The sequence below is a fragment of the Peromyscus maniculatus genome, chromosome 1, assembly GCF_049852395.1.
Source record: "Peromyscus maniculatus bairdii isolate BWxNUB_F1_BW_parent chromosome 1, HU_Pman_BW_mat_3.1, whole genome shotgun sequence".
In the NCBI taxonomy this organism is placed as follows: Eukaryota; Metazoa; Chordata; class Mammalia; order Rodentia; family Cricetidae; genus Peromyscus; species Peromyscus maniculatus.
In genome coordinates, this window is record NC_134852.1 from 12,044,571 (window position 1) to 12,070,492 (window position 25,922).

At 41.8% G+C, this 25,922-nt stretch overlaps 1 protein-coding gene across 2 annotated transcripts; it reads right to left on the minus strand.

Annotated features, from left to right (window-relative positions):
* Positions 1 to 840: 840 nt before the first annotated feature.
* On the minus strand, positions 841 to 25,922 carry LOC121820883 (leukocyte immunoglobulin-like receptor subfamily A member 3). Of its 2 annotated transcripts, XM_076569422.1 has the most exons (12): positions 25,803 to 25,922; positions 25,527 to 25,562; positions 23,955 to 24,239; positions 22,184 to 22,471; positions 19,000 to 19,065; positions 16,882 to 17,166; positions 8,484 to 8,771; positions 2,738 to 2,842; positions 2,609 to 2,651; positions 2,410 to 2,447; positions 2,144 to 2,196; positions 841 to 2,060 (listed from the first exon to the last, which is right to left on the minus strand). In XM_076569422.1, the coding sequence occupies exons 1-12, from the start codon at positions 25,831 to 25,833 to the stop codon at positions 1,896 to 1,898; spliced, it is 1,683 nt and encodes a 560-aa protein (XP_076425537.1). In that variant the 5' UTR covers positions 25,834 to 25,922; the 3' UTR covers positions 841 to 1,895. The 2 variants fall into 2 exon arrangements, with proteins under 2 accessions (XP_076425537.1, XP_076425544.1); XM_076569429.1 differs by lacking the exon at positions 19,000 to 19,065.

Genomic DNA, 25,922 nt, shown 5'->3' on the forward strand with positions numbered 1-25,922 from the left:
TGAAAAGACCTGTCTACTATGTTATCCAAATCACCTCTTCTTCTATGTGCACAAATAAAATAACAACACCACCTCATAAAGATTCTCGCACTCCCGTTTTTGTTTCAGTATTATTCACAGTACCAAGTGATGACAAGAACTATCCCTATTCTTGACTTCTCCCTGGTGCCTGTCGGTCTCGTTAAGCAAACCTGAGTGCTTTTACCTACCTGGGAACCCAAAGTTTCATTGAAAAATCTCTAGCGGGTGACTACCTCTTCACTTTCTCTATTAGTTACTTCTCTGGTGGCTATGATAAAATTGAGTTGAAGAAGAGAGAGTGTCCTAGTTACTTTTTCTGTTTGGGTGATTAAAAAAAACACCTTGACAAAAAGCAACTCGAGCCAGGTGGTGGTGGTGCACGCCTTTAATCCCAGCACTCAGGAGGCAGAGCCAGGCGGATCTCTGTGAGTTCAAGGCCAGCCTGGGCTACAGAGCGAGTTCCAGGAAAGGCGCAAAGCGACACAGAGAAACCCTGTCTCGAAAAACCAAAAAAAAAAAAAAAAAAAAAAAAAACGAACTCGAGAGAGAGTCCAAGGTTACAGTCGATCGTGGTGAGGAAGTCGTGGCAGCAGGAGCCTGAGGCATCTAACGTATTGTACCCACAACCAAAAAGAAGAAAGCGATGAATACTTGTGTTCAATTGACTATCTCCTTCTTATGTAGTCCAGAATCTCAACCCAGGAAATGCAGTGGGCAGGTCATCCCACCTCAATTAACCTAATCAAAATAATCGCTCACAAGCATGCACAGAGGCCAGTCTCCCAGAAGACTGTATCTCATCAAGTTGACAATTGAGAGTAATCATCACCAAGGCTTTATTTTGACTTAGTTTGAAGGTGTAGTCCATCATGGATATAAGGACACAGTGGAAGAAATTGCCTCTAGTTACAGTGGCAGGAGCATGATACAGCTGGTAATTCTGTAGCCATAGTCAGGGAGCAGAGAGAGATCAGTGAATAATGATGTTACACTTACTTTCTCCTTTCTATTCAATCTAAGACCCCGGCCCATGAAATAATATCACCTATACTCAGAGTATGTCTTTCCACAACAGGTGAACATCTCTGGAACAGCTCTGAAAAGCACACCTACAGGTGTGTCTCCTAGGTGATTGTGAAACCCTTCAACTGAACAGCTAAAGTTAAGGATCACACTGTTGAGGTGTTCCAAAATACTAACAACCGGGAGTCCAGATTATGCAGCTTGCCTCTTCCAATAGATGATGGAACTCATGTCTTACTAAGTTAACATGAGCCCAAGCTCATCTGCACATATCTGTAGGGAGAGTTTTCCTGTCCTGACCACCTGCTCCCAAACAACTGGCAGCCGCTTCCCATTTAAGTGACTCAATATAATTTATAAATGCTTGGTCAATAGCTCACGCTTGTTACTAACTAGCTCTTACAACTCAACCCATTTCTATTCATCTATGTGCTCATGACTTTTACCTCTATGCCTTTTTTGTGTGTCCAACTCATTCTCCATCCAGCAGGTGTCTCTTCTGACTCTACCCTTCCTCATCCCATCATTCTCCGTTTGGCTTTCCCACCCAAATTTATCCTGTTCAGCTATTGGCCAGTCAGCTTGTTTCTTAAACCAATCATAGCAACATCTATTCACACAATGTACAGAAGGATTGTTGCACAGCACACATTTGACAGGTACATCAATGAGTGAGCAAATCACAAGGAATCAGAAGTTTGCTGAGCAATGTTTACAAGCTCCAAGTTCCTTTGCAGTTAACAAGCTTCTCTACACTTGAGTCCGTTGGAGCTCCGGCTAATAGCTTGAGTTGAAAAATGTGAGAAGTGTCATTCATGAAGCCACCCTATGCTGAAGAAACAGTGGAACACTTAGCTCTGACTCTTCTCTTGGGATAATGTGAGGGTGGCATACACACAAGTATGTGTAGATGTGCCCTGAGGAGTATTGGAGGGAAGTGGATTCATGTTATTCCTGAAGTTCTCTTGGCATAGTTGTGCATAAGTCACCTCCTGTGAGTTTTCTGCTGCAGACACCTGCCATCACAAGACACAAACCATGAAAAGAATACACAGATGGGGGTCCGGAAAAGAAGAGCAGGTTGGTAGGGTGGGCTAACCTGTGTGTCCACTTTCCTACAGTCCTCAGGCTGAATACCCTCCAAGTCACCATCTGGAAAGAAAGGTGAGAAGGTAGGCCTGTTTCACAGGAGTCTTTAAACTATATAGTTTTGTATTTTATGTTTCAGAAATGACCAACAGAACCCAGGGGAAAGACAGCAACATCACACAGCAAGGTGGCACCTCCCACCTCTTCTGCTTTTCCCTGAAGACCTCCTAAGCCCCACAAGCATCCCTTTCCTCAACAAAATTCACTCCACCTTACATTTATGTTTTTCCTCGATGTCCATGGCTGTGCTAGAACTGAATGAAAAGAAAAAAATGTTAAAGTATGCCTGAGAAATGATACATAAATAGAATTTTTAGGAGCTATAGGGGCCCTGGCTTCAATCCCCAATACTCAGACAAAAATCTTAGATGGAGATGAATGGGTGTATTTATTGGGAGAGTCCAAATTTACCCACCTCTTATATTTCACATGGCTCCTGGTCTTACCATTGGAAGCCCCTACAGAGAGACAAAGGTCAGTCTTAGAACACACCACTCCCCATACATCCCTACCAGATTAATCCCCCCTGACTCATGGGACATACTGCATTTGGCACAATGGCAGCAGAGGCAGATGAAGAGAAGAAGGAGGAACAGGAGGAAGCAAACAGCAGCAACTGAGACCCAAACCACAATGGGAACAGATGGACCTGGAATTACAAAAAAGTAGTGATCTGTTATTAAATGTCTGTTACATTAATTCACTCATTCAATCAAACATTTATTGAGTACATACCTTCTACAAAACACAGAACTAGGCATTTAGGAAACTATAGGAAACCTATGAAATGAAATAATTAAAGTAATCAATTCATGTGTTGCTCATCACATAGGTGGTGTCTATTATGATTTTTTAAACACAGGGTCTTACTATGTATCCCAGGATGACTTCAAACTTGAGAACATCCTGCCTTCAACTCCCAAAAGCTGGGGTCATAGGGATGCACCAGCACACCCAACTGATGAGACAAATCAAATACAATACCAAAGAAAGTTCATTTGGGGAGATGGTCCATAAAGAATAAGAAACCCCCAGCCCTCTGAGGCTGAAGGAGAACTCTTCCCAGATAGTCTACAAAGAGCATACACTAATCTTGACCAGGAGCCTGAGTGAACCACATACAGGAGTAGACGATCAGGAGAAGGCACAGGAGATGTATTCTATCAAAAAATTGGAGGTCAAAAGTGACATGCAAGAGTAAAAAAACTGAAAAACATTGCAAGCTATAATGACTAGACTAAATGAAATAACACCTGTCAAGTGATTGGCACACAATGATTAATGCACTGTCTTGCTTTGTTTTGTTTTAATGAAAGGAACAGAGCCTCTTAGCAAATGGCAGAAAACTCTAAGTCAACAGAACAGAGACTTGCATATTCACACACACACTATTGCATTAGTTACAGCAGCCAGAAAATTGAACCAGGCCAAATTAGACGTCCATCCACAGATGAACAGATAAAGAAAAGGTAGTCCCTAGACAGACTGGAACTTTATGCAACTGGAGAGAAAAAATAAAATCATGGTACTCATAAGAAAATGGAAGAAACTGGAAATCATTATATTACACCAAGTAACCCAAACTCAGAGGATAACACATGATTTTACACATATATGAAAATTCCTTTTAAAATGTGTGTGTGTGTTTGTGGGGGGGTCGTGTCTGTATGTGTGTGTGTGTGTGTGAGAGAGAGAGAGAGAGAGAGAGAGAGAGAGAGAGAGAGAAAGTGTGTGTGTGTGTGTGTGTGGGTGTGTGTGTGTGAGAGAGAGAGAGAGTGTGTGTGTGTGTGTGTGTGTGTGTGTGTGTGTGTGTGTTGAAACTAAGAAGGGGATCATGAGAAAAAGAGAACTCAGGATCCGTAGGAAATTGAAAGTGTAATGAGATTATGTAACAGGAAAGCAGTAATGAGGACTATCCTGGGGGGGGGGAACAGCAATAATAATAACACATGTGGCTGTGAACAGAGATCTGAGCGCTGAGATTAAAGGTGTGTGTGCGCCATCACACTTGGCCTGAATTTTAATTTAAAAGTTAATTGAGACAGTCAGTCGTGACACATGACTTTAATGCCAGCACTTGAGAGGCAGAGGCAGAGGCAGGTGGATCTCTGTGATTCTGAGGCCAGCGTGGTCTACAGAGTGAGTTACAGAACAGCCTAGGTTACACAAAGAAACCCTGTCTCGAAAAACCAAAACAAAAATCATTTGATTAAAAAGAAAGAAGACAAAAGGCTGGTGAGATGACTCAGTAGATGAGCATACTTGCTTATACCTGTAGCTTGAGGATCTGAGTTCAAATCTCCAGCATCCGCACACATACAGGCATACATGGAAGCATGGCTGTACATACTTGTAACACTGTGGAGTAGGGACAGAAGAGGCTCAAGATCCCAGTGGTCAGTCAGCTGAACCAAATCAGCAAGTTTCAGGTTAGGTGATAGATCCTATCTCAGGGAAATATGGTGGAGAGAGAGAGAGGAAGACACTTGACACCTTGCTCTGGCCTCCTCCTGTGTGCATACACACCCACACCCTTGTGTACATGCACACACACAAACCACACACTACTCACATTTTTAAAAGAAGAGAAAAACCAAAGTGGGAAGAATTATGGGGAGGAAGGAAAACAGTTGGCAGCAGAGAAGGGACACAGAAAAGGGAAGAGGGGGAGGGCAACCGTGAGAACCAAGAAGAACGGCACATGTAGAAAGATGCTTAAAGAAAATATTTTGTGTGTCCTAATCAAAAAACTCATGGGAATAGGAAGAGCAAGGGTGCCAGGGAGGCTTGCAGGAATCCACAAGGTTAACCTCACCTTGGTCTGCAAGCAGTGGTCCAGAGGGTGCCTGGACTGGTCTACTCTGGTGACTGGTCTAGTGAATACCCTAACTGTCATCATAGAGGATTTGTCCAGTGACTGATGGAGGCAGATGAGGAGATCCAGGTTCAGGCGCCAGGCTGAGCTCAGGGAATCCAATTGATGAGAAAGAGGGCAGCTGAGGGACGTCGAGATCATGATGGGAGGACGTGCAGAGATGACCGGCCCACTAGTGGAAGCCCATGAACTGTGGACTGGTGGCAATGGAGCCCCCACAGGACTGGACTAGGCACTCTAGATATGGAAGACAGGTGTTTGGCTCAAACAGTTTGGGGGGCACCCAGGCAGGGGAATCGAGATCCATCCCTGGTGCATAAGCAGGAAATTTCTTAATAAAAAAAATGAAAGAAAAAAATCTCATTTTTTAAAAAAGAAAATGCACTTGTGGTGGTAGTTGGAGGGTGTACCTGGGAGACAAGCTTCTGGGCATGTCAGTGAGGGGTAGCCTAGATTCAGGTCACCTCTGGCCCTGCCTGTGAGAGAGCAGACTGATTAGATTCACTGAGGTGGGAGCACCCACCCTAAAAGTGAGAAGCACCATTCCAGAGCTTGGGTCACTGCATAAAAAAAGGAGAAAGGTAGCTGAGCTCAGGCAGCCTCAGCCTCTGCTGGTGGGATGTGACCACCTGCCTCAAATTCCTGCCACCATGCCTTCCCACCATGATGGATGCACCTCGAGTCCCTCAAACTGCAATAAAGTGAACCGTGACTTCCTTAAGTTGCTTTAGTCATGTGTTTCACTGCAGCAATAAAAAGATTATACTATACTGTACTATCCTATACGATATTATACTGTACTGTACTGTACTAGAACAGTAGGATATGAACAGAATGGGGATTTATTCAGACACAAAGATGAAATAACTGATGTAATTTGCCAGACCATATATGAAAATGGGGGTCCTCATATTGAGCAAAAAAATCAGACTCAATCTATCAGGTCGATCCCAGTCCTTGAGGGAGACCTTGATCTGGAGGAGGTGGGAATGGGGGGTGGGCTGGGGGGAAGGAGAGGCGGGCAGGAAGGGAGAGAACAAGGGAATCTGTGGCTGATATGTAGAACTGAATAGTATTGTAAAATAAAATAAAAAAAACAGACTCAAATAGTGTATGTTTTGCCTCCTCTGTGGAATTGGTGTGTACATATATGTGTGTCTGCTGTCTGTGTCTCTATGTGTGTGTCTGTATGTTTGTGTTTGTATATGTATATATAGGTATATGTATGTGTGCATATACATCTATATAATATACATACTCATGGCATAAAGTAGAAAGAGACTGGGTAGGAATAGAAGACTGGTGGGAGTGAGAACACAGGAAAAAGAGTAACAGAGGTGAATATGGTCACAGTACAGGATGTACCTGAGGAACATGTCATTGTAAACTCATCACTTTGTGCAATGGATAGAAACTTACAAAAATGTTTGACGTGAATTTTCTGTGGGATGGACGGATATAAAATATTGGGTAGAAAGAAGAAAGACAATAAGGAGGCTGGGTGAAAGGTGATCTTGGGGTGACAGAGATGATGTAACAAAGAAGGAACAAGACTTGAAAGGTGTTTTCAGGACGCAAAAGACAGTTTGATAATGAGCCATGTGAGAACTGAGGGCAAAAGAGGACCATGAAAAATTCTAGTACAAAGGGGACAGTGGATACAAGGACTTATGTGAAGAGAATGCAAGGATGCTTTCCAATCTGGGACTTTGTTGAGATGTGTGATAAATGTGTGCAAAGATAAAATTCAAATATCCCATTGGATATATAGTTCTGAAGATCATAGAGGATTTCCCAGCTGCAGCAGTAAAATTAAAATCCATCATCAAATGTTGCATAGAAGTGGATGTCTAAGTATGAGCAGACCCCAACAACACTCCTGTATGCCACATGCTCACATAAAAGCTCATCATGTGTCATCCCATTTACTACCCTACACGGGATTTCTTCCCCCTGCCTCCTCATGTACATCTTCCCATCTTTAACCCATGCACACTTGATGTTTTCTATCCCAAGTTGTCTATCTCAACTATGTTCCCAACTGGAACTTCCACGGCCCTGTGCACTTTGTTCCCCATACCTGAAACATGTCCCAACTCTTAAAACCCAAGACATCCCTAAGGGCCAGAAATTCTAAGATATAAAGAAATAAGTCCCCTCCACCAAGAAATCTGGCACTGCTGTTTCTGAGTTCTCTTCTGTTAATGTTTCCTACATTCTCCACTGGACTGAGGGCTGTTCAGAGGGGGCACTATGATAACAAAGGCTGGGGGGACAGATAAGAGTAGTACTCGTCCCTCACCAAGACCATTACACATCACATCACATCACATCACATCACATCACATCACATCACATCACATCATCACATCACATCACATCACATCATCACATCACATCATCACATCACATCACATATACCATTACAAACACAACAAACCAAAATGCAGAGTTGTGCAGCTCAGATGCAATGGCTGCATCTACAAAACAACCCCTACATTGTGATAGAGGGAGAGGAAAGATTGTAAGAGACAAAGCATGAGAAAGTTTGTTGTGAGACTGTGTCTCCTACTAATGTCAGAAGCAACACACATAAAGTTTCACCAACATGACTGCTTAAACATGAGCTGGACAAGGTCAACAAAACAGACATGCGAAAGTGGATGGGAGAAAGCCCACGGGGCCTCGACCCTACATAAATAACAACAAAGAACTGGGAATTCTGAGAGAGGGAGAAATGGTCTTCCCCAGGGAGGAGAACACCAATTGGTTATCAAATACCAAATAGTCAGCTCTGAAAACATACAACAACATTATACAGACTAAGGAGGGTATATTAGAAATATATACATGGATATACATATATGCATGTAACAGCAATTAATGTAAAAGGAAGCCATGGATTTGAAAGAGAACAAGGGGGTACATGGGAGCATTTAGAGGAAGAAAAAGGAGGGATGAAATGACATATTATATCATAATCTAAAAGGAAAAAAAACACATGATCTCTTGACATCTGAAAACCACCTTCAATGGATAAACTAGCAGATACTATTTCAATTGTTCTGTCCTGTTGGATAGTGATATATTTGTCACACACACAACTCAGAAAGCAACATGGGAGGATAACAGTCAGCAATCACGTGGAACACCATCATTCAGAAAGGTTCTCATTATGGATAGGTAAGGATTTCTGTTCCCCAGATGAATATTCTTGTATCTACCCAAAAATAATATAATTAACACATAATGTTCAGAGTCCATAGTGCAAATGGAGCAATTCCAGTCAGAATAGCAGTGTGGTGTGCAACACACAGCACACAGGAGACATGGAGTGGAATTGGCATATCTCACATGGCATCCCTTGAGGACTCTCTAAGCACAGAGATAAGGAACAAGAACCAGACGTACTTACCTGGGATTGAAAACTCAAGGGGCTCACTAGGCAGTGACCACAAGTAGGAATTGTGTTTTTTAGAGCCAAAGCATCTGTAGGTCCTCCTGTGCCCTGGGCTCACAGGGGAGATGAGGAATGTGTTGTGGTCCTGCTGTGAGCAGTTCTGGGGAAAGGAAGCATTTCCATCTCTGCAGAGGATGAAGATATTAAAGGAACCATGTATGTGGCAGTGGAGAGTTGTATTGATTTCTGAGGATCCCTGAGGTCCTGAATCAACAGTAAGAGATGGCTTCTCCTTATAAACACCTGGAAGAAAAAGACCTTGATATTAGTTGCTTGTGGTGACACATTCCTTTAATCTGAAAACTTCATAGGCAGAGGCAGGTGGATTGTTGTGAGTTTAAATTAACCTGCTCTATATCGAGGTTTCAAGGCCAGACTGAGTTACATGGTGAGACCTTGTCTCAAAAAAAATTACAAAAAGAACCTTGTCTTAGTTAGGACTTCTGTTGATGCGATGAAAAAACATGACCAAAAGCAAGTTGGGGAGGAAAGGGTTTATTTGGCTTACACTTCAGCATTGCTGTTCATCACTGACAGAAGTCGGGACAGGAACACAAACAGGGCAGGATGCTAGAGGCAGGAGCTGATGCAGAGGCCATGGACAGATGCTGCTAACTTACTTGTTGTCCTCTGGCTTGATCAGCCTGCTTTCTTATAGAACCCAACATCAGCCCGTAATGGCACAACCCATCTTGAGCTGGGCCCTACCCCATTGATCACTACTTGAGGAAATGCCTTACAGCTCTATCTTATGGAGGCATTTCTTCAACTGAGTCTCCTTCCTCTCTGATGACTCTAGCTTGTAACAAATGGACACAAGTTGACCCTAAACTATCCAGTACAACTCTGTTATTTAAAACATGATGAAAATAAGCCTACATTTCACAGAGTCTGACCAGAGAGAAGAAAAGATGAAGATGAATGGAAACATCCATTGCCAATCTAGAGGGATCACTGTGGGAGCCCGTTCTTGGGTTCCTTGTGGCTTTACCCAGCAGGTCCAAATTAGAGGATGATCAGGACCACGGGCCTGAGTGCAGGTGTCTGAGATGGCCTGCACTTGGCTGTGCTGGGAGAGGAGGTCTTTTGCTCTACCCCTTGGCGTCTCTATAAAAACCCTGGGCCAGAGACAGTCGGGGGCCATTGGAATAGGTTCCAGGCCCTCTCGAGGCTATCCTTTATTTTCTATCTGTTTATCTCTGCAAGATTCTCCGCTATAAATCCTTCTATCTAATATTTCCTGCTGATTGCACTCAAGAAAACTCTGGGAAGCTGTGGGGGTGGTGGGTAAACGCCCCACAGAATGGCACCATGAACAGGGACTAAAGAAAAAAGAAAAAAGGGACTAAAGAAAAAAGGGGGGATTAAAGACAAATGAACAGGGACTAAAGACAATGTATAGGGACTAAAGATAAAGGAAAATAATAGTTTTATTAGAGTTTTTGGTGAAAGTGCTGAGTCAGCCCTGCCAGTGGAAAGGCATGCCAGTGTTATGAAAAAATATATATTTTTATATATATTTTTGGGAGGCAGGGGTTTTATCCTCAAGAGAAAAGGAAAGCAGACTGGAAGCATGTCCGATGCTGCAGCGAAATTCTCTTGTCAAAATTTTCTATCTTCTATCCCTTTCTCACTTTCTATCTGTGAAAAATAAGTAAGGTATAGGGTAGTAATACAGTTTAGGAAAAACTTAGAAGTGTAAGATTGTGTAGGAAAAAATAAGTAAGGCAACTAGACAGAAAAACTCTTCAATATTCTAACTTTGGGGGCTTTGAAAGCAAACTGGGGGGGAAATCTTTCTTTGGGCTTTACGGGTAGTAAAAAAGCTCTTCTTTGAGCTTATGGGGAAGAAAAAGTTTCCTTTGGAAGCTTTTGACCTGGGGACAGCTGAAATGCTAAGTCCAAGCGGCAGGAGAAAGTAATTTCTCCTTGAGGCAAAAATGGGGGTGTAAGAAGTCAAAGTTTAAAGTTGGGAAGTTTTGGGAAAAGTTGGTCTCTCTCCTGGGGGTAAAAAAATCTTTCTCTTAAACTATAAAGCTTTTCTTGGAAAATTTTGGGAGAAAAATTTCTCTAAAAAGCCTTAATCTTTCTCAAAAGCTCTTAAACTTAAAAAACTAAAGCCTTTAACTTTCTCAGAAGGACAAAAATTAGAATCACCTGAAGATATTAGTATGGGGACCTCCTGTGATTAGCTCTAAGGAAAAACAAACTTAAGACAGCAAAACCTCTAAGTTCTCTTTCAAGCTTTAAAAATCATCCCTGCAATGCAGGAGGCTGGAACAAGTTCCTAAAAACCCCTTCTAAGCTCTGTCTCTTCAAGCTAGTAAAAGACAGTGGGTCAGAGTACCCTGAGGGAAACGCTTGGGGAGAGTAAGGGTGAAGAGCTATAGAGAGCCCCAAAGGGCAGGAAACTTTGCCTGAGAAAAGCAGAAAAACCAAGCTTTTCAGTTACAGCCGAGCTGAGGCAGCAAAGGTTTTGAGTGAGCATTTCAGAATGAAAAGGTGCTCCTAATCGTCTTAATGCAAAGATCCCCTGTAGCGACGCAAACTGTTAGCATTGTATCCTCGCTTCTGAGCAAAAACCCAGAGGTGACTGGCCAGTGTCTCTGAGTTGGAGTGCATTTCGGGGATACTAGGGTTCCTGCAGTTGCAAACTTCCTGGAGCACAGAGCTGAGGCAGGAAGGTGTAGACCCAGGGGAAGATTGCTAATGAACAAACAAAGCTAAAGCTGGTGGGACGGCACAGTTGTCTGCTTTCCTACAAGTCCCGGTTGATAGGTCCACAACTGCAAAAAGAAATCTGAGAAAAAGCTTTCCTATCAGAGAAAGGACATTTCTGGGAAAGCAGTAAAGCTGAACTGTGTCTGAAGTAGTCGTGCTGCCGAGTCAGAATGCTGTCTGGGGAAAGAGCCCAGCCAGGGCAGAAGAGAACTATCCAGGAGTCAAGCTCTCTTTTCTATCGGAGAAAGCATCTCTTGAGAAAAGCTTTGTTCCAACTGACTCACTGAGATGAGGGAGTGTAGCCCTGAGGGGTGATTGCCTCTGGCATAAGCTCTGTCCTTGAGCACCCACACAAGCAAGTGCAACCCACTGGGGGACTGGACCAGGTGAAGGCCTGATGAGGCAAAACTCCCGTCCTAATGGGAGTTTAGAGATGGCAAAAACCTCCCTTGTTAGATTTTCAGTCTGTACGCAAATAACACAGACCCCGAAAACAGAAACGAACTAAAGCCCCTACCTTCAGTAGCAGGGAAAGCCACCACTGTAGTGTCGGAAAATGTTTCTGGAGCAGAGGGGTTAAACTGAGACCAAACTGGGAACTGTCTGAGAGAAAGACTCTGAAGAAACAGAAGGGACAGATACCTCCCCAGAAAATGCATGACCTGACAAAGCTGCTAGAATTTGAGGCAGATTCGGGGGGAGAAAAAAAAAAGCCCCTACCTCCAAAAGCAGCTAGCAGAGGTACAGAGCCGCAGACAGATACTTGAAGCTCTGCATCTGGGGGGGGGGACAAGCAAAATGAGAATAAGATCAGTGGGAGAAAATCTCTCTGAAGGAGCTATGGAAAAGCTGTTGTAAATGATCTTGTTTTTCACTGACTGGCTAAAACAAACACAAGCCCCGAGGAAAGTTGCTATCAGAAATGCCAGCCTCAATGTGGCTAAGGAGGCAGGTGCAGTTCTGATTTGGGGGCCAGTGTCTAATGAAGGAGAGACACCTGTTGAAGCCAGCTGAGGAGAGAATGGGAATCTCCCAATGTGCCATAGCTGAAAATTTAAAATGCTTGTTCAAATCTCCCGTTGCAAAGGCAAGAGACTGTTCAAACCTCCCGGGCAAGTCTAGTAAAAGAGAACCAGTTGGCTCTCAGACCCAAAAAGAACTATGGGAAATGACTGATATAAGGAAAATGATATAAAGGACTGATATAAGGGACTGATATAAGGGAAATGCATTCTGGGAAAGGTAGTTTTTCCACTACAGATGGCGGAATTGCTCTGAAACACTTTTGTCAGCTCGAAAATACGTTTATGGTAAACTTAAAATACAGCTTTTAAAAGAATAAGGAGGAAAATCATCTAAGGGTTTAAGTGTCAGTTCCAATGAAAAATTGAAAGGGTACGGAACTAGGTGCTTCGCGGTTTGGGGCTCTGTTGGTAAAATGCCTTATTTACCCTAATAGCTGCGCAGTGTTTTTACGGTAGTTAGATGACAAAAAGCTACCTATAAGAGCAAACAAGCCACTTTAAAATCCTTTAAAGCAAGGGAAAGCAGTTTATACACTGAACGTTGTCTTAGATATGAAGAAACTTATGTTGAAATTAAAAAAGTTCTTTGTCTTTTGAACAAACTGCCTGCAATGAGTAATTCCTTTGCAAATCTAATAAGGATACAAGGAAACAGGCTTTCAAAAAGAAATGACTGCTTTATAGATAAGAAACAAACTTCAGAAAATCTAGCTGTTTTACAAAAGAGTTGCTTCACCTAAAAGTTCCTTATAAAAAAAACAATGCTAAATATTACAGCTGCAATAACATCCAGAGTTAAAGCTAATGAAGTGAAAATACTAAATCCTGAAACTCAAATGAAATGGAAAGATCCCTGCTCGGGATTATGGAAGGGTCCTGATCCTGTGTTAATATGGGGTCGAGGACATGTTTGTGTTTTTTCACAAGAGGAGAATGAAGCTCGGTGGTTACCGGAGCATCTGGTAAGGAGCGTGGAACTAAGAAAAGTCAGCTCAATGACATTCCCTATAAAAGAACCAGAATGAAAGTGGCTCGATTAGTGTTTCTGAGTTTTGTCACTGGTTTAATGCAAACAGTGAGGAATAAGAGTTTGGAGCTGTGCTGCTTTTGGCTTTACTAGCTCCTTTAGAAAAATACTTTATATCGCCTAATAGCTGGGCAGTATTGGCGAAGAGCTTTACAGAAGCTAAATACAGTAATTTCACCCTTAGCGTGAAGTGAAGTTTTTCCATAGAACAAACCAAAAGTGCTGCTGTAATAGAAATGTTTGTCTGAATTGAGGCATTTAGGGGAACTATTATGAATTTGGGTGAAGGGACAGCCTCTAGTTAAAAACTGTCTACCGCTGACAGTGCATCTCTGCCGGTCAGGAATGTCTGAGAGAACTGGTAACTTTGGAGTGTGGCGTCATACCAAGAATGTTAAAATCCCCTAGCAACAAGTATCACAACTCTATAATGACAACACTCACTAAATCCCAGTGCTTTATAACAAAGCTGACTATAAACTCTAAACTCTAGAAATGATGTACGTACTTCCTATCTAGTTAAGAGAATCTTTCTAATAGAGATGGTGATAATAATTAAGAGTAAGAAGTAGAAAGACGAAAATTAGATATGTGAGTTTGTAAAAATTCTGTCTTGTTAGAGCTGTGTTAAGAAATCTTTAGGTGTTTGCTAAGTTAAATATATGCTAATGGTAGCCCTATATAAGTTTGTAAAAATAGATCTGTAGAGTTCCTTTAAGAATATAAGCTTGCAAGAAGTATCTAAGGTAGTCTTAAGACATGTAGTAATAAGCTTGTAAGAAGTAAAGATACTAGTTGTAAATGTAAGTTTAAATAAGAAATAAGATGGAATGAATATAAGTATATAAGAATTAATAAGAAATACATTTGCTAAAGTAGTTCTATAGTTTCCTTAAAGTATAAATAAGTAGATGTTAATATGTTGGATGTGAGTTTGTAAAAACGTGTAAATGTTTTGAATATGAGTCTAAATACTTTGCAAGGCAAAAAATGTTATATGTGAGTTTGTGAAAAAGTGTAAATGTTAAGTGTGAGTCTATTAATGTATATGGTGAAAACACCTGAGACACAGGAGATAGTGTCCTAGTAGACTGCAAAGTAGGCAGTCTGAATGGTTTCAAAAGCTCCAGAAGCCACTAAGAAGCTAAGAATGGCGGATGCCAGAACCAGCACAAGGCATCCGCAGCTGAGATCCGTGGAATATCAACGCAGCACAGAAAAACCTGGGCTAACAGCAAAAACGGTGCTATTTAAAATATTACTATAACTAAAAATGTCTGTCTGTGAGAACAAAAGTTGCAGAGATGCTTGTTTGAACTAAAATTGTTAACGGGCAAAAAGTTTTGGTTGTAAAACGTCTCTTCATATTTGGAAGTGAAAGCCTGATACCAGAATTTATTTCTTGTTTGAACTTTTAGAACTTAAAATGAGATAAAATTACAAAAAGATTTTGGTTATGGATTTCTTCAAATTTTGAAGGCTAGTACCAAAATTTATCATTTGAATTTTGATACTTAAATGAAATGAACAATAGCGATTTCACTGCAATGAGACAATTTTGAGCTTACTTAAAGTAATGACCCTAGGAACTGTTTTCTGGAATTGGGTTACAAATGGACTGTTTAAATGAAGAAATGTATTTCTACTTAGAATCAAGATGCAATTTTGTATATGCATATATGCTTTATTAGCTGGTGATTTATAAATTATTTTGTAGAACTGTTTATGTAAAAATGGAATTACTTATGGAACTGGTTTTGTGTTACAAATGGAACTGTTTAAATGGAAAAGTTTGGGTTTTCTAAGTAGGCTTAAGATTTTGCTTAAAAAATTATATAGAAAAGGGAGAGTTAATATTCCTTAGTCTATTTAATTTAAATTGTTTGAGTGGATTAATGTCATGTTTTGTTAGTAAGAAATGCAAATGAGGTATACTAAGAGACTACTTTTAAAGTGTGTAAAGAGTTTTTTAAGAAACTGCTTTTGGATGTTTTGCTAAAAGTTTTCAAAGTGTTAATGGTTAGATTGAAAATATTGCTTTTCAATATGGGTTGGTAGGAATTGTATAAGTTTGGGTTCCTCTAACTAGGTTTGAGCTTTTGTTTAAAAATTATAAAGAAAAGGGAGCTATGAGATTGAATTATGTTCGAAGAAACCTATTGATATTAATGCACCCTGGTTTTGTGGAGTTGAGGAAATGTTTAAGTTTGATGTGAATACATCGAAGTTTTTCCTATGTTCTGTTAACAAGAAAATTCAAATGACTGAGTTAAAGTTGTAAGATGGAGAAAATTGTTAACTATATATAGCACCATATATGCTAATTCAAATGGTTCTGTTAAGAGTTTGCTTTGAGTTGTAAGATTGAGAGAATTGTGACTATGTATAGCAATATTTATGTTAACCTGTTAATGGTAATGATGAAGCTAAAGGATTCTTTAAGTTTGTAGTCGCCTTAAGAGTTTTTGGTTTAGAAAGGGCTTGAGGCAGCTAAGACTGTTGTAGTCACCTTGGACCTAATTCAAAAGAGAAATGCCATGTATATCATCCTCTACTCCCATACTTGGAGGTGTAACAGCTATGGAGATTGCTGTAAGCCATTAATAGTTATTTTTTTATATATTAAGAAGGGGGGACCTGTGGCTTTACATCAAATTAGAGGATGATCAGGACCACGGGCCTGAGTGCAGGTGTCTGAGATGGCCTGCACTTGGCTGTGCTAGGGGAGGAGGTCTTTTGCTCCACCCCTTGGCGTCTCTATAAAAACCCTGGGCCAGAGACAGTCCGGGCCCAAAGGAATAGGTTCCAGGCCCTCTCGAGGCTATCCTTTATTTTCTGTTTATCTCCGCAAGATTCTCCGCTATAAATCCTTCTATCTAATATTTCCTGCTGATTGCACTCAAGAAAACTCTGAGAAGCTGTGGGGGTGGTGGGTAAATGCCCCACAGATCACAAAACATGTTTGTATCATTTTCCATGAACCAGGACCATAGAGAGTGTCTATGTATATACAGAAGGCTGCTGTTGATTCCCATGAACTCCATCCTTTAGGAGATTTAAGTACTGTTCTGAAAGGAACCTAGAACAAGGTCAGCACAGAGGGAGGGTCACAAATCAAACCAGAGGGTCTGGGGATGAATCTTGGTCAAGTTCTTGCCTAATATACACAATGCCCGGGGGCCTATAATCATCACCATATGAATGGTGTCATTGTCCACCTCTATCATGACAGCACTAGGAGACTAGAAGCAGAGGGGTCATAAGTACAAGATTTGTTTGGATACACAGCAAGGTCAAGGCCAGACTGAGATACTTGAGAACCTGTCTCTAAAAACTGCCAAGAAAAATGGAAATTGAAAAGGAAAGGATGAAATGAGAGAAGAGAAAGAGAGTGGTGGGGGAGGGCAGGGGACATGAAGAGAGAAGGGGAGGGGGGTAAAAAAGAGATGAGAGGAGAGGGAAGAGATCCATATATGGGAGCAGAGACACAGGGCAGGGCCTGTGATGGGGCAAATGTGGTTCAGTGAGGTAGGCATCAGAGACTGAGTCTGAAGGACAGTGTGCTTGGGCAGTTACTCACCTGTCACCACCAGCTCCAGTTTGTCACTAATTTGGGACCATTCAGCTCCCTTGGAGTATTCACAGTAGTAAATCCCAGCATTGCTTTGTGTCATATTCTTCAGACTGAATTCAAACACCTCCTGGGCTCCCTGTGGGGTACGATCAAACCACTTTCCATCTGGTACATAATGCTTTAGACGCACATAAGTCACTCCTGGAGGAGTCCTGCAGAAGATGGTCACAGCACTGCCTGTGGAAATCACAGCTCCTGGAACTGCCCAGATGGAAGGCTGGGGTGGTGGCCCTGGAGAGACACAGGAAAAGAGAGCTAGTCCTCTGATGTCAGGAGGGCCAGGTTCCCAAGGAGCTATAGAGTAGCTCCCACAACAATTACTAACCAAGAAAATGCCCCACAGACATGCCCACAGGCCAATATGGGGGGGGCAATTCCTCAGTTGATGTTCCTTCTTCCCAGAGGACTCTAGTTTGTGCCATGTTGAAAGAAAACTAACCAGCACACCTCCAGAGAGAAGTCTCACTGTTTTCACAATTGATCTTCAAACATAGTTCTGACATAGTGACTGTGTGTGTGTGTGTGTGTGTGTGTGTGTGTGTGTGTGTCTTTGTGTCTGTATGCATGTGCATGTTTGTATTTGTATGAGTTGAAACTAAGAAGGGGATCATGAGAAAAATAGAACTCAAGATAGGTAGGAAATTGAAAGTGTAATGAGATTACGTAACAGGAAAGCAGCAATGAGGATTATCCTGCAGAGAAAAAGCAGCAATAATAATAATACATGTGGCTGTGAACAGAGATCTGAGTGCTGAGATTAAAGATGTGTGTGCGCCATCACACTTGGCCTGAAATTTTAATTAAAAGCTAATTGAGACAGTCAGTCATGGCACATGACTTTAATGCCAGCACTTGAGAGGCAGAGACAGAAGCAGGTGGATCTCTGTGAGTTTGAGGCCAGCCTGGGCTACAGAGTGAGTTCCAGGACAGCCATGGTTACACAGAGAAACCCTGTCTCAAAAAACCAAAACAAAAACCACATGATTAAAAAGAAAGAAGACAAAAGGCTGGTGAGATGGCTCTAGATGAGCATACTTGCTTATACTTGTAGCTTGAGGATCTGAGTTCAAATCGCCAGCATCCACACACATACAAGCATACATGGAAGCATGGCTGTACATACTTGTAACACTGGGGAGTGGGGACAAGAGAGACTCAGGAGCCCAGTGGTCAGTCAGCTGAACCAAATCAAGTCAGCAAGTTTCAGGTTAGGTGATAGGTCCTATCTCAGGGAAATATGGTGGAGAGTGGGAGAGGAAGACACTTGACAGCTTGCTCTGGCCTCCTCATGTGTGCATACATACCCACGCCCTTGTGTACATGCACACACACAAACCACACACCACTCACATTGTGGTTTAAATGTGAAAGAAGGGAAAAGCCGAAGTGGGAAGAACTACGGGGAGGAAGGAAAACAGTTGGCAGCAGAGAAGGGACCCGGGAGAGGGGAGAGGGGGAGGGCAACCGTGAGAACCAAGAAGAACGGCACATGTGGAAAGATGCTTGAGGAAAATACTTTCTGTGCCCTTGTAGATGTAACAGTCTTATTAAATAAGAAACACAGAGTCAAACAGAGTTAAAAGCCCAAGAGGTCTGAGCAGTAGCTAAGAGCTGAGACTAAAACCACCTTCTTACCCTTCGCTGCCACTGCTGTCCTTCCTCTGAGAAAGAGACCTGCTTTCTGTGTGTCTTTTTATTGACTTTCTGTTCTGCCTTCTCATTGGTTGTAAACCCAACCACATGACCTCCTCATCACTGCCTGTCTATACAGACCTCCAGGTCTTCTATGGTTGGTATTGAGATTAAAGGCATGTGTCTCCATGCTGGCTATGTCCTTGAACACACAGACTCTGCCTGCCATGTGATCAGGATTAAAGGCGTGCGCTACCACCGCCCTACTTCTGCTATGGCTTGTTATTATTTCTGACCCCCAGGCAACTTTATTTATTAACATACAAATAAAATCACATTTCAGCACAAATAAAATATCACCATATGTTCTAATCAAAAAACACGTGTTATTAAAGAGAAAATGCACTTGTGTTGGTGGTTGGCAGGATGTACCTGGGAGACAAGCTTCTGGGCATGTCAGTGAGGGGTAGTCCAGATTCAGGTTGTCTCTGGCCCTGCCTGTGAGAGAGCAGACTGATTAGATTCACTGAGGTGGGAGCACCCACCCTAAAAGTGAGAAGCACCATTCCAGAGCTTGGGTCACTGCATGAAAAAAGGAAAATGGTAGCTGAGCTCAGGCAGCCTCAGCCTCTGCTGATGGGATGTGACTACCTGCCTCAAATTCCTGCCACCATGTCTCCCCAACATGATGGATGCACCTCGAGTCCCTCAAACTGCAATAAAGTGAACCATGATTGCTTAAGTCGCGTTAGTAACGTGTTTCACTGCAGCAATCAAGACTATACTATACTATACTGTACTATACTATACTATACTGTACTGTACTATACTGTACTATACTATACTATACTATACTGTACTATATTATACTATACTATACTGTACTATACTATACAATACTGTACTATACTATACTATACTGTACTATACTATACTATACTATACTATACTGTACTATATTATACTATACTATACTGTACTATACTATACAATACTGTACTGTACTATACTATACTATACTGTACTATACTATACTGTACTGTACTGTACTATACTATACTGTACTATACTATACTATACTATACTGTACTATACTGTACTATACTATACAATACTGTACTATACTATACTATACTGAAGTATACTATACTATACTATACTATACTATACTATACTATACTATACTATACTATACTGTAATGTACTGTACTATACAATACTGTACTATACTATACTATACTGTACTGTACTATACTATACTATACTATACTATACTGTACTATACTATACTATACTGTACTATACTGTGCTATACTATACAATACTGTACTATACTATACTATACTATACTGTACTATACTGTACTATACTGTACTATACTATACTATACTGTACTATACTATAATGTACTATACTGTACTGTACTATACTATACTGTACTATACTATACTATACTGTACTATACTATACTGTACTGTACTATACTGTACTTTACTATACTATACTATACTATACTATACTTACTGTACTATACTGTACTATACTATACTATACTGTACTATACTGTACTATACTATACTATACTATACTATACTGTACTGTACTATACTATACTGTACTATAGGAGTTGGCTATACAGAGAATGGGGATTTATTCAGACAGAAAGATGAACTGATATAATTTACAAGAACATGAAAATGTCCTCATATTGAGCAAAGAAAAATCAGGCTCAAATAGTGTATGTTTTGTCTCCCATATGAAATCGGTATACATATATGTTCGTGTGTCTGTCTGTCAGGGTTTGTGTCTGTATATAGATATATGTATGTGTGTATATACATCTATATAATATACATATTCACCACATAACAATAGAAAGGACTTATGTGTGGAGGATGTGGGGATGCTTTCCAGTCTGGAGTTTTTTGAGCTGTGTGCTAAATGTCTTCAAAGATAAATTTCAAATATTCCATTGGATATATAGTTCTGAACATCATAGAGGATTTCTCAGCTGCAGCAGTAAAATTAAAATCCATATTCAAATGTTGCATAGAAGTGGATGTCTAAGGATGAGCAGACCCCCCAACATTCCTGTATGCCACCTGCTCACATAAAAACTCATCATGGGCCATCCCATTTTCTACTCTACAGGGGATTTCTTCCCCCTGCCTCCTCATGTCCATCTTCCCATCTTTAACCCATGCACACTTGATGTTTTCTATCCCAAGTTTTCTATCTCAACTATGTTCCCAACTGGAACTTCCACAGCCCTGTGCCCTTTGTTCCCCACACCTGAATCATGTCCCAACTCTTAAAACCCCAAGACATCCCTAAGGACCAGAAGTTCTAAGAAATAAAGAAATAAGTCCCCTCCATCAAGAAATCTGGCACTGTTGTTTCAGAGTTCTCTTCTGTTAATGTTTCCTGCATTCTCCACTGGACTGATGGCTGTTCAGAGGGGGCACTATGATGACAAAGGCTGGAGGGACAGATAAGAGTAGTACTCGTCCCTCACCAAGGAAACTTCATGACACAACAGATAAAGACCGTTACACATCACATCACATCACATCACATCATCACATCACATCACATCACATCACATACACCACTACAAACACAACAAACCAAAATGCAGAGTTGTGCAGCTCAGATGCAATGGCTGCATCTACAAAACAACACCTACATTGTGATAGAGGGGGAGGAAAGAGTGTAAGAACCAAAGCATGAGGGAGTTTGTTGTGAGACTGTGTCTCCTACTAATATCAGAGGCAACACACATAAAGTTTCACCATGACTGCCTAAACATGAGCTGGACAAGGACAACAAAACAGACATGCGAAAGTGGATGGGAGAAAGACTATGGGGGCTCGACCCTACATAAATAACTACAGGGAACTGGAAATTCTGAGAGTGAGAGAAATGGTCTTCCCCAGGGAGGAGCACACCAGTAGGTTATCCAACGCCAAATGGTCAGCTCTGAAAACATACAACAACATTATACAGACTAAGGAGGGTATATTAGAAATATATACATGGATATACATATACATATACATATATTCATGTAGCAACAATTAATGTAAAAGGAAGCCATGGATTTGAAAGAGAAAAAAGGGGTACATGGGAGGGTTTAGAGGAAGAAAAAGGAGGGATGAAATGACATATTATATCATAATCTAAAAGGTAAAAGAAAAAACAGATAATCTCTTCAAATCTAAAAAGTCACCTTCAATGGAGAAACTAGGAGATATATTCCAATTGTTCTGTCCTGTGGGATAGTGACATATTTGTCACACACACAACTCAGAAAGCAACATTGAAGGACAACAGTCAGCAATCAAGTGGAACACCATCTTTCAGGAAGGTTCTCATTATGGATAGGTAAGGACTTCTAGTCCCCAGATGAATATTCTTTTATCTACCCCAAAATAATATAATTAACACGTAATGTTCAGAGTCCATAGTGCAAATGGAGCAATTCCAGTCAGAATAGCAGTGTGGTGTGCAACACACAGCACACAGGAGACATGCAGTGGAATTGGCATATCTCACATGGCATACGTTGAGGACTCTCTAAGCACAGAGATAAGGAACAAGAACCAGACATACTTACCTGGGATTGAAAACTCAAGGGGCTCACTAGGCAGTGACCACAAGTAGGAATTGTGTTTGTCAGAGACAAAGCATCTGTAGGTCCTCAGGTGCTCCAGGCTCACATGAGAGATGAGGAATGTGTTGTGGTCCTGCCATGAACAGTTCTGGGGAAAGGAAGCATTTCCATCTCTGCAGAGGATGAAGATATTAAAGGAAACATGTATGTGGCAGTGGAGAGTTGCATTGATTTCTGAGAATCCCTGAGGTCCTGAATCAACAGTAAGGAATGGCTTCTCCATGTAAGCACCTGGAAGAAAAAGTTCCTGCTATTAATTGCTTGTGGTGGCACATTCCTTTAATCTGAAAACTTCATAGGCAGAGGCAGGTGGATTGTTGTGAGTTTAAAAACAACCTGCTCTATATTGAGGTTTCAAGTTCAGACAGTTACATGGTGAGACCCTGTCTCAAAAAGTTTACAAAAAGACCCTTGTCTTAGTTAGGGCTTATGTTGCTGTGATGAAAGACCATTACCAAAAAGCAAGTTGGGGAGCAAATGTTTTATTTGGCTTCCCCTTCACCATTACTGTCCATCACCAAAGGAAGTCAGGACAGGAACTCAAACAGGGCAGGATCCTGGAGGTAGGAGCAGATGCAGAAGCCATGGCGTGGTGCTGCTTACTGACTTACTGGCTTCCCATGGCTTGATCAGCCTGCATTCTCATAGAACCCAGGACCCAGGGTGCCTCCAGCCCAGGGATGGCACCACCCACCATGTACTAGGCCCTCCCCCATGATAGCTACCTGAGAAAATGCCTTACAACTGGATCTTATGGAGGCATTTCCTCAACTGAGTCTCCTTCATCTCTGATGACTCTAACTTGTGTCAAGTTGACACCAAACCATACAGTGCAGCCATGTTATTTAAAACATGATTCAAGTTAAGCCTACAACTCACAGAGTCTGTCCAGAGAGAAGAAAAGATGAAGACAAAAGGAGACTCATGCATTGCCGATCTATACAGATCACAAAGGATGTTTGAATTATTCCATGAACAAAGACCATAGAGACCATCTATGTATGACAGGAGGCTGCTGTCAGTTTCCATGGACTCCAGCCCTTAAGGGCTGTAATCACCATTCTGGAGGGAGCCTAGAACAAGGTCAGCACAGAGGGAGGGTCATAAAGTAAAAACAGAGGGCCTGGGGATGAATCATAGATGGTGGAATTCTTCCCTAATATACACAGTTCCCTGTGCTCTATGCACATCACCATATGAATGGTGTCATTGTCCAGGTCAACAGTGCTAGTACTAGGAGAGTAGAAGCAGAGGGAACATAAATTCAAGATTATGTTTGGATACACAGCAAGTTCAAGGCCGTACTGAAATGTTTGAGAACCTGTCACAAAAAAAAATCAAGAAAAATGGAAATTGAAAAGGAAAGGATTAAATGGGAGGAGAGGAGGAGAGGAGGGGATAGAAGTGAGCAGAGAAGAGAGGGAAGAGAAAGGAAAGGAGAGGAGAGGAAGAGGGGAGGGGAGGGGAGGAGAGGAAGAGGGGAGGGGAGGAAAGGAAGAGGGGAGGAGAGGAGAGGAATAGGGGAGGGGAGGAGAGGAAGAGAGGGGAGGAGAGGGGAGAGGAGGGGAGGGGAGGAGAGGGGAGGGGAGAGAGGGAAGAGATCAATATATGGGAACAGGATACAGGGCAGGGCCTGTGATGGGGCAAATGTGGTTCAGTGAGGTAGGCATCAGAGACTGAGTCTGAAGGACAGTGTGCTTGGGCAGTTACTCACCTGTCACCACCAGCTCCAGTTTGTCACTAATTTGGGACCATTCAGCTCCCTTGGAGTATTCACAGTAGTAAATCCCAGCATTGCTGTGTATCATATTCTGCAGACTGAATTCAAACACCTCCTGGGCTCCCTGTGGGGTACGATCAAACCACTTTCCATTGAGTACATAATGGGTTAGACGCACTCTAGTCACTCCTGGAGGAGCCCTGCAGAAGATGGTCACAGCACTGCCTGTGGAAATCACAGATCCTGGAACTGCCCAGATGGAAGGCTGGGGTGGTTGCCCTGGAGAGACACAGGAAAAGAGAGCTAGTCATCTGGTGTCAAGAGGGCCAGGTTCCCAAGGAGCTATAGAGTAGCTCCCACAACAGTTATTAATCAAAAAAATGCCCACAGACATGCCCACAGGCCAATATGGGGGGGGCAATTCCTCAGTTGATGTTCCTTCTTCCGAGAGGACTCTAGTTTGTGCCATGTTGAAAGAAAATTAACCAGCACACCTCCAGAGAGAAGTCTCTCTGTTTTCACAATTGATATTGTGTCACAGTTCCAGAGACCTAATCATCTTTACTGTTCCCAAACAGTGTGAGAATAACTTTCATAAGAGTGGTGAAAGAAGAGGGGGTGAATGGGAGGTTTGGGAGGGAATGGGAGAAGAAAAGGGAGGAGAAACTGTGATTGGTATGTTAATAAATGGGAAAAATGTTAATTAAATAAAAAGTTTAAATATGATATTCTTTAAAAAAAAATAACTCTCATAGCTTAGTGATATCAGTGACTTCTCTCATCTCCCACCAGGCCAGAAATGAACCCTGCAGGTGGCTATTCTTATCACCAAGACTTCCCACTTCCCTGGAATGAAATCCCATTAAATCACTGACCTATAGTCAGTCAGTGGTGGAGCACACCTTTAATCCCAGCACTTGGGAGGCAGAATTAGGCAGATCTCTGTGAATTTATAGCCAGCCTGATTTACAGAGCAAGATCCAGGACAGTTCCAAAGCTACAGAGAAAATCTGTCTCAAAAAAAAAAATAATCACTGACCTATGTTTTACCTTCTTTCCTGCTTCATGTAAAACTCAAAATCTACACCCATCTCTAATATCACACAAAACCTGGGAGCCTCTGGAAACAAAAGGAATCCCACCTGTACTGCACCCACACAGACAGCATTTACTTGGACTCTGTCTCATGAATGATGTGTCTCCCCAGAGGCAGAACTCAGTAAGAAAGCCAGACACAGTCCAGATGAGAAGAGATGGGAAAAAAAGGAAAACTAATTGGAAGCAAATGTCTGTATCCTCTGGAGGAAACATGTGTGTAACTGTCACCTCCTCTGTGCCCTTGTTTCCAAATCCTTTGAGCCAGACCTCATGTCAACATTACTGGAGCACAGTCAAGAACCCCACCCCAAAGATGGCTGCAATAGTAAGGATGAATCATTAAGTAAGTGTGTCAGTGACTGCCAACGAAAATCCCATCTCAGGATCTGATCAAGAGGCTTCAAGCTCCTCCCATGTTATTCCCAGCCAAACTCAGTTTCCCATGGCTAAAACAGAGAACAGACTCACCATATTGTGCCCAAATCTTCTGTGCCATTAGAAACCCTGAAAATAAAACAAAAGATCTGATAAGAGAAGTCTGTCCTGTTATACACTGATCCCAACCCTAGAGCTCACATCAAAAGTCCAAGACCAGATAGACAGGCTGAGGCCATGGAAGACTCTTCTGATGTACCAGGCCAGGTCTTCATAGACAAATTTCTATGAGAAGATCCTAGGTTAAAAATCTGGGATTCTGTATTCATTACCACTCTGACTAAAAATAATGACACCTGTCTCACTTACCAAGTCCAAGAAGAGCAGCGCCAAAGACCATGGCAGAGTCTCATGCCAGATCTCCGCATAAACAGCAAACAGAACTGGTGATACAGTCTGCACAGCAGGACACACCCATGAGATAGACCA

Excerpts from the sequence above, each read along its gene's own strand:
- LOC121820883 (XM_076569422.1), bottom strand. The coding sequence starts at position 25,833 with ATGGTCTTTGGCGCTGCTCTTCTTGGACTTG. Across the intron at positions 25,563-25,802 it reads CGCTGCTCTTCTTGGACTTG|GGTTTCTAATGGCACAGAAG; the intron begins GTAAGTGAGACA and ends TTTTATTTTCAG. Across the intron at positions 2,652-2,737 it reads CTGCCATTGTGCCAAATGCA|GGGCTTCCAATGGTAAGACC; the intron begins GTATGTCCCATG and ends GTCTCTCTGTAG.